General features: G+C 34.4%; 1 protein-coding gene across 2 annotated transcripts in view; it reads right to left on the bottom strand.

The window, feature by feature from the left end:
* Positions 1–19,495, bottom strand: part of SOS1 (SOS Ras/Rac guanine nucleotide exchange factor 1) — a 183,152-nt gene that overhangs the window by 32,173 nt on the left and 131,484 nt on the right. For both annotated transcript variants that reach the window (XM_072635817.1, XM_072635818.1), the window contains exons 11-15: positions 18,036–18,117; positions 17,536–17,658; positions 16,956–17,059; positions 15,853–16,075; positions 13,494–13,613 (exon numbers count right to left, since the gene is read on the bottom strand). In XM_072635817.1, coding sequence (XP_072491918.1) covers positions 13,494–13,613; positions 15,853–16,075; positions 16,956–17,059; positions 17,536–17,658; positions 18,036–18,117 — 652 coding nt within the window. The remainder of the gene's footprint in view (positions 1–13,493; positions 13,614–15,852; positions 16,076–16,955; positions 17,060–17,535; positions 17,659–18,035; positions 18,118–19,495) is intronic.

The raw sequence follows: 19,495 nt of genomic DNA, 5'->3' as shown, positions 1-19,495 counted from the left end.
TGTGCTCGGTATTTTGGGAGTGGAGGTGATGGTGCTCAGGGGATGCATTAACCTCACTGAAAATGCTAGGGAATTTTTCAAATGCAATCTAGCCTATTCTCTTCTCTTTGTTCACTCTCTACTTATAGTGCCTGACTGAGAGATACATGCGTAAACTAAGCTCTGTTAACTTTTCCAACCACTGACCTATCATAATCTGAGTAACAGGCTTTCTTCATCCATTTTTTATCCTTATATAGACTGGTAGAACAATTTCTTTTGAGCAGTCATGAATTTTCTTGAGGAGGTTCACTGTAGTAAAATGAGGCTTGATATTTTCTGGATGATATAATCCACCTCATCATCTACAGGCAATCCTTCCCTCTGGATTCTGCACCAGACATCCTCTATGACAGAAATGAGTACTTTTGGTAAGCACTACTTTGCTTGATATGGATACAGGGCTGTTCAAAAAAGTTCTTTTTTGGTTGCACTGGCCAAGGAATGTCATACAGTCTTAACATATGTATGAAAGATACTTTAATGGAGGTTAATTGAGGTTGCATTTTGTTCTATTAAGTCAAAAACATTTTTCTTCTATCATAAAAAAATGCCTGGGATCTTATATTTGTTATGCCCTGCCAGCCAATTTGGAGACTACAAAGATATAGCTTGCTGTAGAAATTAGTTTATTAAATCGTTGCCTCTTTTTCTCATACAAATCCTGTAATTTGTCCACTTCATGATCTGTAGTCCTTAAACCCCTCAGTTCTCTCCCAGGCAATCATTCCTGCACTAGTTATACTCTCCTCCTCCTCTCCCTAACTTGAATCTTTGGTGAACCAATTCAACTCTATACTGTCCTCTTATTTTGAGATCTTTAATCCCTTATCATATTTCTGATCTTTCCCTGTTAAGGCTTAGTTTTGGATCTCTTGGATCACTTCCAAGTCTTTGCTCCTATGCATGTGCTGCTGAAGGAGAAAATAATAAAATCGAGCAGATAATTAATAATGATAGTCATATTATCCAGAATAATCAAATAGTAACAATAATAATAACGATAGTTATATTATCCAGAATACATCCCCTGCATGGGCCCTCACTGCTGCAAGGGAATTCTTTTACATTTCCCTAAATAACTCACTATCACATTTGCCTTCTTCCTCATCTCCTGTCACTTAGATGTTTTCTGCGATTATCTCCTCCTCGACCCCTATCTCAAAAGAAAGGTAAACCTTCTCCTTGCCAAGGCTAACCCCTCTATCTGTTCAAGTAATCCCATTCAATCTCATCTCCTTCAGCAAACTGCCCCCTCTATCATTCCTACTTTGTCTTACATCACTTTCCCTTTGTCTCCTGGTTGCTTCTCTGCTGCCTATAAACATGCTCATGTCACCCTTATCCTTTAAAAAAAAAAAACCACAGTTGACCCACCTATCCCTATTAAATATGATCCCAATTCTCTGTTGACTTTTGTGGCTAAACACCTTGAAAAAGACAACTTAAATACATGCCTCCACTTTCTTTCCTCTTTATAGTCTGGCTTCCAAATTCACCACTCAATAGAAATTGCTTTCTCTAAAGTTATCAATGATTTCTTAATTGCCAAATCTAATGGTCTTTTCTTTTTTTTGGTAATAATCAATTAATCTATTTTTAGTTTTCAACATTTACTTCCATAAGATTTTGAGTTTTAAATTTTCTCCCCCTCCTTCTCTTCTCCACTCCCCAAGATGGCATATAATCCAATATAGGCTCTATTTATACATTCATATTAAACACATTTTCACATTAGTCAGGATGCAAAGACAAAGAAGAATTAGAATGGGAGGGACCATGAAAAAGAAGAAACAAAACAAAACAACAAAAGAAAAGGACAGCAAATAGTATGTTTCCATCTGCATTCAGACTCCAAAATTCTTTCTCTGGATGTGCATAACATTTTCCATTATGAGTCTTTTGGAGTTATCTTAGATCCTTGCATTGCTGAGAAGAGATAAATCTACCAAAGTCAGTCATTGCAAAACGTGGCTGTTACTGTGTACAATGTTTTCCTGGTTCTGCTCATTTCAGTCAGCATCAGTTCATAGAAGTCTTTCCAGGTTTTTCTGAAGTTTTTCTGCACAACGCTGCTTAGAATATAATAGTATTCCATTACATTCATATATCACAACTTGTTCAGTCATTCCCTAACTGATGGATATCCTCTCAATTTCAGATTCTTTGGCACCACAAAAAAGAGATGCTATAAATATTTTTTGTACATGTGGGTCCTTTTCCTGTATTTATGATCTCTTTGGGATACAGACCTAAAAGTGGTATTGCTGGGTTTTGGTATGAACAGTTTTATAGCCCTTTGGGAACAGTTCTCAAATTGCTTTCCAGAATGGCTGGATCCATTCACAACTTCACCAGCAATGCATTAGTGTTCCAATTTTTCCACATCTCCAATATTTATCATTTTTCTGTTTTGTCATGTTAGCCAATATGATAGGTGTGATGTGGTACCTCAGAGCCGTTTTGATTTGCATTTCTCTAATCAATAGTGATTTAGATCACTTATTCATATGACTATAGATAGCTTTATTTTCTTCCTCTGAAAACTGCCTGTTAATTCCTTTGACCATTTATCAATTGAGGAATGAATGACTTGTATTCTTAAAAGTTAGACTCAATTCTCCATATATTTTAATGAGGCCTTTATCAGAGACACTGGCTGTAAAAATTGTTTCCAAGCTTTCTGCTTCCCATCTAATTTTGGTTGCACTGGCTTTGTTTGTGCAAAAAATTTTCAATTTAATGTAATCAAAATCATTCATTTTGCATTTCATAATGTTCTCTATCTCTTGTTTGGTCATAAATTCTTCCCTTCTCTATAGATCTGACAGGTAAACTATTCCTTGCTCTCCTAGTTTCCTCATAGTATCAGTCTTTATATTTGAGTTATGTACTCATTTTGACTTTATCTTGGTATAGGGTGTAAGATATTGGTTTATGCCATACTATTTTCCAGTTTTCCCAGCAGTTTTTGTTAAATATTGAATTCTTATCCCAGAAGCTGGAGTCTTTGCATTTATCAAAGAGTAGATTACTGTAGTCTTTGTGTCTTGTGTGCCTAACCTATTCCACTGATTCACTACTCTATTACTTAGCCTAATGACCTTTTCTTAAACTTCATCCTTGAAATTGTTGATCATTTCTCTCTAAGTTTTGAGGACACTACTCTCTCCTGGTTTTCCTCTTACTAATTCTTCTCAGTTTCTACTTGTCCTTGTTCAGTCTCCTTTGCTGGATGTGAACTATGATTGTCCCTCAAAGTTCAGTTCTGGGCCCTCTTCTCTATACTATTACAGTTGGTGGTCTCATCAACTTGGATGAATTACATTATCATCTTGATGAATCTCAACTCTACTTATTTAGCCCTAATCTTGTGCTGAATTTGTGTCCCATCCCTAATAGCCTTTCTGACATCTTAAACTGGATATTCAATAGACATATTAAACTCAATTTGTCCAAAACTGAACTCATGACCTTTCCTTCCAGAATCTTCCCCTTTCCAAGCTTATCACTGTCCAGGGCACCACTATTTCCTCAGTTCCCTAGGTGTACAACTTGGATATCATTCTTGACTCCTTACTCTCACCCTTGCCCTATTCCCCATCCAATCTGTGGCCAAGGACTGTTGATTTTACCTTCGTAGCATCACTTACATGTGCCTCCTTCTCTCCTATGATACTGTCACTACCCTGATACAGGCTGGTATCACCTCATGCCCAGACTATTTCAATAGCCTGCTTGTTGGTCTCCCTGCCACAGGCCTTTCCCCATTCTAGTTCATTCCTCTCTTAGCTGTCAAAATGATCCACTTCTCCCCTTACCCCCTCAATCAATAAACTCCAGCAGCTCCTTATTATCTCCAGGACCAAATATAAAAACCTTTGCTTGGTATTCAAAGCACTTCATTAACACATCCTGTTCCCCTCTTTCCAGTGTTCTTATGCTTTAAATTCCTTGCCTCCCCAATGTTCTTTAATCCAATGACCTGCCTCCTTGCTGTTCCTTGAACAAGACATGCCATCTCCCAACTCTGGGCATTTTTGCTGCCTGTCCCCACGCATGAAACGCTTCCTTTCCTCTCCTCGCCTAATGCTTTCCTTCAAGTCCCATTAAAATCCTAGCTTGTACAGGAAGGCTTTCCCAATCTCTTTTAATTCTCTGCCTTGCTTCAATTGATTGTCTCTATTTATTTTGTATATATCTTGTTTGTACATTGTCTCCTGCATTAGAATGTGAGGTTCTTTAGATAAAAAAAACTTTTATCTTTCTTTGTATCCCTAGTGCTTAGTACAGTTGCCTGGAACATAGTAGGCCCTTAAATGTTTATTGACTGCCCGTCACCAATGATATTCTCAATATTCTATAAGCTGTTTGCATGCAGATTTTCATAGAAATGCAAAGTAGATGTATGGGCTGGTAGTTCTTGACATACTTTTGATCCCCTTTTTGGTAACAGCACCAATCTCAATTTTTCAAATCATGTGGTACCTTGTTTTTGTTGCTGAGCTGTTTCAGTTGCATTTGACTCTTCCTGACACCATTTGGGGTTTTCTTGGAAAAGATACTGAAGTAGTTTGGCATCTTCTTCTCCAGCTCATTTTACAGGCAAGAAAACTGAGGTAAACCCAGAGTCACACAGCTAGTAAGTATCTGAGGTTGAATTTGAACTCAGGAAGAGGAATCTTCCTGACTCCAGCACTCCATCCACTGTATGATCTAGCTGCCCTTTGGTATCTTACCTTCTTTTAAAGACCTTTTACCTTCCTTTCCCTTGAAAAGGAAAATCTTAATGCTTTAAGAAGCGTTGCCTCTGTCATGACTTTTTTCTCTTCGTACTTCACCTGGCCTAGTCATTCTTCAATTTTCTTAAGTCCCATGTTCATCTACTTATACTAGAGAATGATATGTTAATGGATTGCTGTAGAAATGCTGGCAGATTTATCTCCTTTTTCAGCTATTTATTAGTGTCTATAATTTTATTTGCAAATGTTCCTAGATGTAAATGTTCCAAAATTCATCCGGTCTTATATGTACCTCCAGTACTCTTTGCTATTTCATAAGATTCTGTTAAGAATTTTATGTACTATTTCTTTTCCTAATGTTTCATAACCCAGTTTACATATTAAGCTAGTGTTTCCTGTGGCTTCCATTACCTTTACACTTGGTAAGGACACCAAGCATTTGTTGGCTGGAAAAAATTGTTTCAGAAGCAAAACATTGTTTTTGTTTCCTATTCTTCACTTAATTGCTGAGCATTTTATGATGATGATTTTGGCTCAATATAAAGGATATATGGAACTCTTTTTGCTGTGAGTAATTCCAGATATTTTGTTTAATTTTCTAAAGGATACTGCAAATCTTTTCCTTTGTTCATTTCTGGCATTTTGGAAGTAACAGTTCATCTGAATGCATCAGGTTGAAGCTCTGTAATTGCTCACAACATCTTCTTTTCTTCTGTATGCTCCTGTATAATGTGGTGTTTGTTTCTAATGTTGTTCTGTGTTTTGACTGCATATAAGCAACTGACATAAATGAATCCCACATTGGTGACCAGTAATTTCCAACCATTAGGATAAAGTCAATTTTATTTGTTGTGATATTATTCAGTACTCTGTATGCTCAGCATCTTTCAACTTTTCCAGGAATCAAATACTCATGATATATGTTCAAAAGTTCTGATTAACCTACAAGTATCTTGCTTCTCATTTTTTTATCCTGTGCCATGTTTTTCAACATACATTTTACCATACTCTATGTCTACCTTTGTATTGAAGTATAAATGTATATATTGACTTGGTTCAGAGAATTTCAGTGAGTTCATAGAAGTTTTCTATTTAATAATTAACAGCACATTTTGATAGATAAGGGACAATTACATTCTTGGTGCTCTTTTTTTGTTAATGCTCATCATGAAGACCAGGTGAGATGACTTAATATGTTATGAAATGATCTTTTCTGATACTTTTGTGTACATAAGAAAACCAACTCTATAATCTCCTTCACCTCTCCAAAGAGAACCCATAGCAAATACTATTTGGCCGATTTTCTTATATCTTTTGACTATTTATGACAAGAATGTCAATCCTGATATGATACAATTAATGATTCTAATTATTGTTTTAATTTCCTCCTCACTGGAGATGAATTCACTCCTTTCATTTTTGATATTAGTAATTTGATTTTCTTCTCTTTTTTTTAATCAAATTGACCAAAGGTTTATCAATTTTATTAGTTTTTTCATAAAACCAACTATTGGTTTTATTTATTAATTCAATAGTTCCCTTAATTTCAATTTTATTAATCTCTCCTTTGGTTTTCAGTATTTCTAATTTGGTATTTACTTGGGGATTTTCAACTTGTTCTTTTTCTAGCTTTTTCAGCTGCATGTCCAAGTCACTGATCTTCTCTTTCTCTATTTTATTTATGTAGGTATTCAAAGATATAAAACTTCCCCTAAGAACTGCTTTATAATTAATGATTCATTCACGGGACAAGAATTTTGACATTCATTTTGATATCAAAAGTTAAATTACTGTTCACAGACAATCTAACAAGTATGGTTCTTAGTACCTTTTGCTCCATTCTACCTTATTATCACTACAGAAAGCTAAGCAAGTAGTAGGCTACATAGGAATGAGGACCATTTTGCTTTATTCTCCCACCTCCACCCCACTACTGTCATGAAACAAAGAATTCTGCTTCTAGTGACCAATCTACCAGTAATGAGGTTCTCTGTCTCTAAATGACTATTCCTTGGGCAGCAAACCTAATCTGTTACCACTTTGAGTTACCATTCAAAGCATTTCTAGTTTGGTTGAACCTATCAGAGCTTGTGTTTTACTTGCATAGCCTTTAAGAATACAGGTTCACCTTCACCTCAGGATGAGAGGTATCAATGTAGGACTTTTGTAGAGGATAATGTAAGTATGAAGAAGTTTCCAAGTTAGATTTATCAAACTGATAGAAGTTATAGTCTTTTTAATTCATGCAGGCAGGCTGCTTTTGATGTCTGAATATCCTTTTATCCTTTCATTTGTAGCTAATAAACTTCCAGAAGGAAGAGGGAAGATGCACTGTGACCTATTAGCTTACATGATGTGATGCATAGGCTGTGTGCTGTGTGGGTATGTTTTGGAGACAATTATTTTGGAAATAAAACATTACTTCTGCTTCCTACTCTTCATCTAACTGCCAAGCATTTTATGATGAAGATTTTGGTTTGATAAAAAGAATTTATTGGCTATATTTCTAAATAGTAATAGCATATAAACAATTGCTACATTTAAGGTCTATAATTGTAAAAAGTTAATAAAAATGAAGTCATTCTATATTTGAAAGTTAAGGAATACCTGGAAGCTATAAATTTACAAAGGCAAACCAAAATCACTCACAGGATATTCTATGCTCAAAGAAAGTCTCAAACTATTATGGTCTCACCATTTGTGAAGGCTGAGATCCAGTGCAGAGTCCAAGCTGAAGAAAGATTCATTAGGCATGATGAGGTCATTCAGATACTCCTCTTTGTGGCTGACATTGTGCTGGTTAGCATCAAACCTCAGAAAACTGGAGAATTCTAGAATAGATCTATAACTGCTTAAAAGCATTTGGCCTAACCATCCACAGATGGTAAACCAAGAACGTGAAGAATGTCTCATTGCCTGGGCTATGGTATAGTTGGATAGCCAACTATAGTTTGTTCACATATACATACATACACACATACATACGTATGTACGTACATACATACATATATATATACATATACACACACATACATGTCTTCTTTTTCTAATATTCTACTGATCTTGTTATATGTCTCTGAGACATAAACACAATAGTCTCTGAATAAGTGAAAATGAGTTTTACACAGAGAACAATGTAGAAGTGTGTGGTGGGTGTAAGAAGGATACAAAACATAACAAAAAAGAAACTGAAGAACAGGAGTAAAAGATGCCATCATGTTGTGAAGCTGAAGGGAAGAGGTGAACAGCTCCCATTTGTAACCTTATAACATCAGGAGAAATTAAGGAAATCTCCTAGCACACTGAGGGTTTCCTACTGGGTGATTCCTTCATGGATAAATTTTGTTTGAATGGTGCAGACAAGTCTAAACAAAGCACCAAAGCATATTTCATGGAAATAGCTAAAGCCAAAAAACATAATAATAGTTAAAATAGGTAACATATGCAAACTTAATTCCATTCAATTTACCATGCTCTTATTAAGCACCCTATTGTGTGTCACACATGGTACTAGATACTGTGGATTAAAAGACAAAAAAGAAATGGTCTCTGCTCCCAAGAAAGTTATGTTCTATTACACAAAAACAACACATACACAGAGAGATAAATGCAAAATGTTTCCAGAATATGGATAAAAGTTTCAGTGGGGCAGGTGGAAAGCACTAGTAATTAGGAGTAAGAGAAAAGGTTGCACCTAAGATATGGCACTGGAGCTGAGTCTAGAGAATATTCCAGACATGGGAGACAAAATATTACGTTTGGAATATCAGGCCAGTTTGGTTCAAACATGGAGTACGTGAGAAGGACTAAAGTGGAATCAGCCTTAAAAAAAAAAAAAGATTGGCACTTGATTAGGAAGGGGACTAAATACAAAAATAGAGGAATTTTTATTTCTAGATGCAACAAGGAGCTACTGAAGCTTCTTGAGCAGAGGAGTGACATGGTCAGATCTGTGCTTTAGGAATATTTTAGCAGCTGTGTAGAGGATGAATTGGACAGGAGAGACATTGGAGGCAGAGAAACCAGTGAGAAGGCCACTGTAGTAGTCCAGGAGAGAGATAACGAGGTGCTAAAGTAGAGTGGTGACCATGTGAGTGGAACATGGCAAAAAAATTTAGAGAGAACACCAACAAAACTTGGCAAATGATATCTATTTCTACATCATCTTTTTATAGAGAGATAAAGATACTATATGAGGTTAAAGTAAGGGAAAGGAAGGAGCTAAGGACACCTTCAAGATTTCAAACCTAAGTGACTGGAAGGACAATGAAAATCCTTCACATGAACAGGGAAACAGTGAGGGTAGGCTGTTGACTATTTCAAATAGGTATGGTCCTACAGCTCTAGACATCTTAAGAATATAAAACATGACCTATGTTTGCATTTTAATTCTGTGCCCCTCTTGCCCTTGGGGTTTGCCAAATGTACTTCCTCTAGACTGTGGATTCTAATGGAGCTCACAAAGGAGAACTGATGACCACATGCCAGGTGACCTGTTCTCATCCTTTACTGAACACTTAGTTTTTCTGGAGATCATAGGATCATGACATGACATGACATGACATGACATGACATGACTTGCAGTTGACTTTGATTTGAGCGAGGGAGGGCTGTGCAATGTCACCAACTTCACTTTCCTCTCCTGAGCCATCTGGGTCCAGTGGCCTAATATTTATCAGGATGGCTGGAGATGGTCCAGGATGCATTATGAGACCTTGACCCTTTCAGGCCTTAGTCTTATCCTATTCTCACTTTGAGTGAGATATCATACAGATAAGACTGGACGGAAAATGAGATGCCACTTAGTTGAAAAGTCTCATTTTACAAGTGAGAACACCAAAGCCTGAAGACATTAAGGAACAACATCACAGGCAACTGACTCTAAATCTAGGGTTATTTGCACTGAGCCAGGATGACACTGGTTTCTCCAATATAAATCTTCACATGAACTAAGCTATCCTTCCTCACTCTCCCCACATTTTGTACTTCTTCTGAGACTCTGGAATTTCATATAGCTATAAAAAATGCCAGAGGAATACTGATATTAAAAAGATGGATCTTTGTTTCAGGGAGAGCCTTGTGGTCATTAAAGGGTTTGTATCATTTCCCAAATGTAATCTAGCCTGCTGTCCTCCTACTGTTCAAATCCTGGGCTCAGCTCCATGTCTCTCTGCATTGTACCAGTGGATTGACTTTTCAAACTGTTCAGTTAATTGAATATCATAGTTTGGACAATAGTCATTCTTTATATATTTGGTTTTCCTGTGTTGCTAGGTCAAACTCTTGCACGATCCTATACTTTTAATTAGGAGGTTCTGAAATATGCCAGAAATTAATGCAATAAAGTATAATATTGTCATTATACAGGAGAATCTGGAGCTGTTACCATGTATAGGGACATCTTCTTCAATTTGTACTTGGTACTGGTAGGTATCTTCCAGGACAAAAATCAAATACCTTTAGTAAGCATACTTCAACCTGTTTTATGTCTCACTTTAAATGGTCACAGTTACCTCTATTATATCTTTTGAGAAAACTTGCTTCCAACATATGCACAGGAGAGATGTTGCTGGAGGAGAGCTTTTCATATAAAGACAGTATTTTGTTTTCCTGAATCAAAAGCCTTTTTTTACGTCAATAGTAAGCATAGTTGGATATTGAGTTCCCTAAACCTTTCAGCCAACAGTGTGACTGTAAAGATGTGTTCTCTTGTAGAATGTGACTTGTGAAAACTTGGCTGTTATCTTCTGATACCTTCATCAAGATGTCCTCAACACATGTAGAGTTACTCTTCATATAGTTTGTATGCATGGGAAAGTTGTGTAAAAGTTACAAAGTGGATAATATAATATTAATATCAGGTAAACACTTACTAGCAGTAAAAATTTACCAAATTTTGCCAGTTACATATAAAAACAATTTTTAACATTGTTTTTTTTTAAATTCTGAGTTCCAAATTCTCTCCCTCCCTCCATACCCTTTCTCCTCATTGAGAAGGCAAGCAATTTGATATAGGTTATACATGTGCAGTCATACAAAATCTATTTCTAAATTAGTTATCACATCTACCTTCTTCAGGGTGGGGGGAAGCTGCTAGACATGGCAAAGTCCATAATATCAACAAAAAGAAAATTAAATAGATTACATTAAAATGGGCACGAAATGAGTGCTTACTAAAAGGGAGTTATTTTCAAATCATACATAATCTAACAGTAGACTATCAGATTGTTAAAGCAAAGACAAAAATTAACAGCAAGCTAGAAGGATAAAAATGGGAAGATGTGTGCAAAAGATGCAACTTCTATCTGACTTATTTGAATAAGTCTTTGTTAAAAAAAAAAAAGAAAATAGATAAAAAAGCAGACATTGAAATAGAAACTCACTGTTTCCTCAGGAAGTTTAAGCAATGTTAATCAGTTGCCACAATGAAAAGATTAAAAAGAAGCCACTACACTCATGATCTACTTTACTACTGAGGGAGACAGAAAACGGCAACATCAATTTAGAATATGAACTTATTAGTAAAATATTACAGCAGAAGATTCAACAATTCAATCAGTATTCATCAAGTGCCTACTATGTAAAAGGCATTGTACTAGATGTTGAGGGTACAAAGGCAAAAATAAATAGTTCCTGACTTCAATGAACTGTCTACAAGTAATATTGTCATATAAAAAAAGCAAGCAGCTATGAAGGGGAAAAATATGTAGAGAAATTCAACGAGCAACTCCACTAATCTAGATTGTGATAAGTACATTTAATAACTGGTAATAGAACAATGAAAAGATGAAAAATGGAATAAGATACCAAGATTTCAATAGCAAATTTTTATCCCTGCATTACATCTGTACTATCACACTTGAATTGTAACATCATACTGCTGATATTTTGCAAATGCAAAAATGAATATGAGAATAGCTAGATCAGATTAAGTACACACAGAGGAGATCCATCTGGAGGCCAGAGCCATAACTAGGACATAGAAGCTGTACTACTTCATTAGGTGCATCTTATTAGCAAGAATGATTAGTTAAAATAGGAAGCCCTTAGATAGCATGCTTTCCCAGAGGTCTTCCTCTTACTACCAAGTCCCTACTTTCTTCCTCTGAGTTTTGAATGGGCAAATGTGAAAACTGATATGATTGCCTTATCCTATAGTGCCCACATGCCGAGGACAAAAGTGTCTTAGAGCAACAGCAACTAAGTTAATGTTTACAAGCTGTCTAAAAATTCTGTGATTCTTAGCAGAAGGGAGGTATATATGACTGAGGGTCATCTATATATCTATAAATGTGACTGGGGATACTTCCTGGCACAATGAGCCATTGAAGTACAACTCTATGGAGTAATAGAACATTTTTTAAAAATAAAGAAAAGGCCTGTGCTTTAACTTTAGTGAGTCACTACCAATGTCATTCCCTACATTTACTTTGCTCGACTTTATCCCAGTTCTGTTGTCAATTAAATTAATCTCCATATATGTACTTGCAGTGGGTATCTATTGGTCTTCTATCTCTTTCTTTTACATCACTTCATATCAAGCATTCCCAAGATTTTTAAGATTGTTCTTTCTAGGGTGCAATGACATTCACGTAGAATTGTTTATCCTTTCTCCAATTGTTGGAGAAAGCTATTTCCAACTTTTTGTTATTTAGAAATAGTGCCAATACATATCTAAAGTAGTGTGATAAATTTGATAAATTCATTTGAAATGCTATCTGCCACACTAAAGAATTGATAAAGTATATCAGAAACTCTTAAGGCAAATCTCTTTGCACTTGAAACTATCCAAATATATTTGTGCTAGATTATCAAATGAAAGATACAATAAATCTTCAGTACTAAATCAGGAGACTCTCCAGTTACATAATGCTCTAAATACAATTATCATAAAGTGGAAAGAGCACTGAACCTGGAGACAGAAGACCTGAATTTGATTTTTGTTCTAGCACTTTCTAGCTGTGATTAGGGTCAAAGCACAAACTGCCTGGATATTTATTTCATGATCTGTAAAATAATAATAATACTTATACTACTTACTTTCACAAGGTTGTTATGAGGGAAATGCTTTATAAACTGTGAAGTGCCATATACATCTAAGCTACCACTCATTGCTCTGTCCATCATGGGTGATTAACAATTATCATATGTTTATATCCAATACCTACTTCTAATTGATGATGGCCCCATAAATCTAAAATTAGAACTGAACCAATCTCTTTTCATCCAGTAAGTTAAACCCAGTGAAGAACAAAAAACTGTAAATGGCCAGTAAGCTTTTATCATCAAAATTTTCTCTATTGGGCATGCTGAAATTGATTATTTTTTGCTTTATAGACAAGAAACCAGGAGTAAACATTTAAAAAGTAAACCAAAATTCTGTATTTATATTATGCTAGGGATGAAAAGGACAAGTAAAGGAAAACCCAATTTTTTTCCTTCAGAAAGCTCTCTTAATTCCTTATCCATACCTTGGCATTCAATTCATCCTTTATTAAAAAATAGTCTCTGTCTCTGAAAAATTACTATATGAATTATAGAAACTTATTCACTATTTATTGTCTCACTATTTTTTAAAGAACACTGGACAAGTGGTCCTGTCATAATACCTTTGATAAACTTTGGCTACTATAGAACGCCCAAAGTTTCACATTCTAAAGATAAAATTAGTTCCATGGACTATGAAAATAAAGAAAGTTTCAAATAACTTACTTTTCAAACCACAAAGTAAGATTGGTTGTATGGCGGATCATTTTCAGAAGGTTAGGAGAATTAATTTCTTTGTCTTCTTTTGTCCACACACTTCCAACTAATTCTGATGGCTGTACAGCTCTGCAAACATAAAAGATATGTTCTAATTATATAAAAATCCTTTTAAAAATGTAGTCAAGAAGCACTTATTAAGCACTTTGCAACTGCTCAGAAAGGTGTCTTTATAAGTCAGTTAGTCAATAAGCATTTATTAAATGCCTACTACATACCAAGTACCACCAAGGCATTGAGGATAACAAAGAAGGCAAAAGACAGTCCCTGCTCTCCAAGAATTCACATTCTAATGTGGGAGACACTATGCAAACAACTATGTGCCTATAAGGTATAGACAGAGTAAATGGGAAATCACCTCAAAGGGAAGTCCCTGATGACTGGAACCAATAAGAATGGAGTTTTGGGATATATTTGCCTTTTTAGAGTAATATATGGAGAGGTTTTTCATCATACAGAATAAAGATAATGAATTTATTTCTACAGATTTGTGTAACACTTTCATACATGCTTCATACAGAATTTCAACTCTGAAGTGGGGCTTGAATTAGAAAACTAAGTCTCTTCAATGCACTACAAAATGTTACTTAATCCTTTAAGATAACAGACTAATTTGAAGATTTCCATTTTATAGTGAAAAAAAAAGCAGGCAGACAAAGGTAGAACAACATTTTGAGATTATCGGGTATGAAGCTACAATTCACAAGCTGTCAAACTTAATTACAAAAATGGTATAGGAATGGATAATGCAGATTTTTGTATCTTTTATTGAAAAACACTTCCTATTTTTGATGGATAAAATGTCCATATGTTCCTACTTTTCTCATGCAGTCATACAAATAAACGAAACTGAAATTTTAAATATAAACTAAGGTTTTTAATTCACTAGGAAAAAGCACCTTTAGGGATACCAGATACATCAAAACAGAACGGAAGTCTGGAAAAGTGTAACTGACCATGGTTTTAGAAGAGAGATATAGCCAAGACCTTCACTGACTAGGAGAAAGGTAAGAGGAATAAGATGGGTAGAGATGCAAAGGTTATTTTAGTAGTAAGTCAATTGGTATAAATGCTGGCATTATATGGGTGTGGAATGTTTCCTACAGTTTTGTTGGCTAATAAATAATGAATAAGTTCGAAGTTTTTCCCCTTCCTGTTCTGAACTTGGGGATATTGAAGAAGGGAACAGAAGAGTATGAAGCAGTGTCATTATTTTAGGTCAGTCTCTTAACTGAGTGCATGTATTATTTTTACATAATTATAAAGTTTTTATGGGAAGAAGCATCAAGATTTACCTTCCACCTGCTGCAGGCTAACCCAATAAAATGCCTTCAGTAATTTTACAATGTTTATAATTTTGACATAAGAATGGTTCCTTAATAGGTCAGTCACTCTGAATTAAAATCAGCATGAATCTGGAACCCTGTTTTTTTTTTTTTTTTACTTTTTACACAGCAGACTATTAATGACTAAGATCACTTTTTAGTTAAAAGATTAATTATGATGGTTTAAGCTGATTTGATATAGACAACAAAACTTGAAATTTTCTAAATGTAAATTCAGGTTGTGGCTTATATTTAACTTATTTATATAGGTTGATCTTTGTTTCAATGCTGCTTTTAGCAGCTATGCTTAGGGGCTGCCCTGGTTTCCCCAAGCTAATGTGTAAGCTGTAAAGTTCCAAACATACAACATTTTGAATGATCCTTTGTTGGGAAAAACACTCCTTCTGCAGTTTGTAAGAAGCACTCTATGAGTTGCTATGCCAAAAATGGTACTGGAACTGTATGCCTGGTGGTTGACTTTCTGGTGATCACCTTTCGCAACCTAAACTGGGACAGTCTGTTGTCCAGTTCATATTCAAAGTGACAGTTAATAGAAGAAAATCCTGTTACTGCTATTAAAAATGTTTTCATCTAATAGTCTGCCAGCAAAAGTTAATGAACTAGGATAGGGTTGGCTTAGTTGCTGGCAAACCTGGTGAGTAAGTGAGGAAAGACTTGAAAAAAAGTTTGATTTACCCCATAATATAGGGTGATGCCAGAAATGTAAAGATTTTATAAAGATTTCTCTAGATACAAGCTTAAAATTTCAGATAACTTTTTAAAAAGACATTTGTAATTTCACCTTGGTGTAATCTTGTAACAAAATACAATTATGATTAATTTTAATTTCTTACATGCAATAATTTCTACCATAACAGAAAGAAAACTGTGATATATAATGATTTAGTGCTTATAAATATCTTAACAAACATGAAATTATTTTGCATAAAAATCATGATTCTTCTGTTGGTTAAACTGCATACCGGTAGAGATCTGATTCAAGTAAAGTGAGCTGTCTAGCAATTTCTATCGGGTGCAAGGTGAGCAGGTCAAAAGTCTCTGTATGTCCAGGTCTGCTTATATGCCACTCAACTGCAGGAGGTGAACTTTCAAATGTAATATTATGTCCTGGTCCATTGTCTCTTGCCATTTTTTTCCGCTGGATGATTTTTGTGATAGATTCCACCCATTTCTTCATTGCTTTGCCTAAAGTGTATTAGATTAAAAATTATATATATAAAATTAACATACATTTGAACTCTACTCAAATTTTAAGTGCGACTAAATTTCTGGAATGTACCATTATAACATATTATAGATTGAAATCCAGAAACATTAACAAGATGAAAAGTCTTTATAAGTAAATTAGCCTCCTGTCAGGGTTAAATTATTAAGTTAACTTTCTGGTTTTTTTCAATAGTGCATCAATTCACCACAAACAAGTGAATGGTACACTTATTACCGTTGTCTATTTCAGACTATTCTTATACCGCAAGTTATACACTACAAATGAAACCAGAAAGTGCAGTATTAAATAATATTAAAATATACTTTTCAAACTGATTGACAGCAAAATTTGATATGAGAAAACTCATATTTATGGAATATGATGTTAATTATATCAAAGATGAATACTATATTCACATACTATCATTTGATATGTTATCAACTGATAAATTATCATATCATTTTTTATGTAATTAGGAAACCAGGAAGTGTTGATGTGTCCAGTGATGATTACTGCTATAGGACTTTTTTAGTTCCCCTGGGGTTAACTCTATTATCTATGAATCAAATAACATCTCTGATTTTGCGTGTCTTAAAGACATATCTATTTAGTGTTAAAACAACCAATTGAGTTATAGTAAATTTAAATAAACAGTTGATCAATAAAAAAACTGAATTTATTTTTGGATGTTTGTAGACTAATAAACTGATTGATGAATTTATTCATTTTTAAAACAGAGTGGCTTCTGTTGGCACATCTAGGATTATATTAACTGGTGGTTAAAGGCAAGTATGACTGAGTATAAAACTAATGTACTTACTACATGTATGAAAAAAACAAAACACATAATAAACATACCCCTTACTGTTCCAATAAATTCTTCCAGTCGTTGCAAAAGATCTGTATCTCTTTCAAAATCATAGAAGTGGTGTTCTACCCAATGCCGACATACATTTAGTACTCTATGACATAAAAAAAAAGCTGAGTGAATTACATAAAAACCTAAATTTGTCCTTTGTCCTTATATATTGGCCAGTGAGCACTAAATGAAAAAATAAGTCTGTGGGTCGATTTTCTGTAGTACTTTGATTAGAGGGTGCTCAAAGACTTATAATTCTGTATGTAGATAACTGAGAGGCAGTGTAGTATAGTAGATAATGTGCTGGATTTGGAATGAGGAAGATTTGGATGTGAATTCTGCACCCAGTACTATATAGACAAGTCAGCTTAACCTCTCTGGGTCTCAGTTCTCTCATCTGTAAAATGGAGATAACAACAGCACCTACATCACAGGGTCATAGTAAGGATCAAATTTAACTTTCTGCATATACACACATGTATGTATTTATGTATATGTGCACATATGTATAATATGAAAGACTTTATAAATCTTAAAACTCTCTATAAATGTGGACTACTCTTTTCCTGTAATACTGACCGAAGTTGTACAGGTTGTATGTATTCTTTTCTAAATCGTTTTAGTTCCACACTCAGGGGCTGATCTCCGTTCTCCATCGCTATCCTATCAGCTTCTGTTGGCTCCGGCTCTGGAATTTCAAACCTGGTTCAGAATAAGACAAATTACCAATTAACAACTACAACCTTTTTTTCACCTGTTTCTATTTGCTATTTCTCAGATGAATCTAAAGAAAATTAGTAATAACTTAATTGAAATCCAGCCAGAAATTTCAAAGAACAAACTTAGTTATAACAAGCAAAGTTTTAAGAATCTTTGAATTTAATAATTGCTCAAAGTTGCTAAATTATGAAGAAGCAAACCATCATGAAAAGGATTTATTTTAAATAATGTTACAACATAATGCATTGTTACTGAATGAATTAATATTTATGAAACAATCAGAATGTTTCTGAGAAATACAAAATTGGCAACTCAATCTTAACATGTTCTTACAATGATGAAATCTTAAACTTACGCACCTCTCTATCAGAAGACTCAGTAGCTCTTGAGGCTTGCAGAAAGATCTATACGTTGTAAGAAATGTCCGAACAAAATTGGGATCTAAGAGAGTAGAGACAGCTTGTTTATTTCTATCACATCTTTTAGCTGTTTTTAGTCAAAACAGTTTACAAAAACAAAAATATTATTTTTAAGATTAAAAAGCAAATCTGCTAAAAAATACCTCCATATAGTATTTTAACATTTATCATATAATTGGGCTTTAAAATACATTGTTCTCTTAGATAAATTTATTCCTCCATATTTTAATACTAAAAAAAGATATTAAGGAATTGAGTAATTATTCAGAGTATACCCTTTCACCATCTGCTATGCCTTTAACAATAAGTGGTTCATAAAGGATTGTGATAGGGAAGCAGAGGTAGAGAATGAAATGGTGCCAACTCTTGTTGGTTCCTCAACCTTCCACTTACTACCAGGATCCCATCTCAGTTCATTCTTCTCCCTAAGTTTTTCCCACGGTGAGAATGGAAGCATCAATAATCCTGAAAGAGGTTTCCTAATTCCTAAACCACTTCTGAAGTATACTTTGTATCAAGGTAATAATACTGCATCTTGTAGAATGCAAAGTCAAGATGTATAGTCTCTAAAATATTGAATTTGTTAAACAATGAGAAAATTTTTTGAACTTATCCTTAGTGAACATTCATAAGACTTCATTAAAGTTACAAAAATGTACAAGTAATAAAAGTAAATCATTAAAGCTATACTAAATTTGCTAGAATACTGTTTTGAGGGGGATACATTAACCCTGATTTTACCATAAAGACCTGTTATAATAATAGTTAAAATTTATATAGCTTTACGATTTTAAAAGAACATTGCATATATTGTCTTATTTAATCCTCACAACAAACCTGAAATGTTAGCAATATGATCATGTTCAGTTTAGTGATGAAGAAACTGAGGCAATGAGAAGTTAAGTGACTTGTTCAAGGTCACACAACTATTATGTGGCAGAGTCAGGACTCTAGGTCTTTTGAAAAGAAATTGAGGGCTCTTTGCTTTATATATATATATATATATATATATATATATATATATATATATATATATATATCTGTATATGCCCCTACGACCCCTCTTGTTTATAAAGTATTTTAGGGCTTACAGAATGCTTTATGTCCAACAACTCTATGATGTGCTAGTGAATGTATCATCCATATTTTATAGATGAAGATATTGCACCTTAGAGATGAAATTATTTACTGAAATGGTTGAATTGAAATCTGAACACAAATCCCAGGTTTTTTTTTCTTTTTCTTTTTTTAAATAATTATTTGATTTGTTTTCAAAGTTCTATAATTACTTCCACATATCTTAGATTTTCCCCCCTCCCTCCCCGAGACAGTTTGCAATTTTATGTAGGTTCTACACATACATTCCCATTAAATACAATTTCACCACAGTCATGTTGAAG

The sequence above is a fragment of the Notamacropus eugenii genome, chromosome 1 (genome assembly GCF_028372415.1).
Source record: "Notamacropus eugenii isolate mMacEug1 chromosome 1, mMacEug1.pri_v2, whole genome shotgun sequence".
In the NCBI taxonomy this organism is placed as follows: Eukaryota; Metazoa; Chordata; class Mammalia; order Diprotodontia; family Macropodidae; genus Notamacropus; species Notamacropus eugenii.
This window is presented reverse-complemented; position numbering and strand designations above follow the sequence as displayed.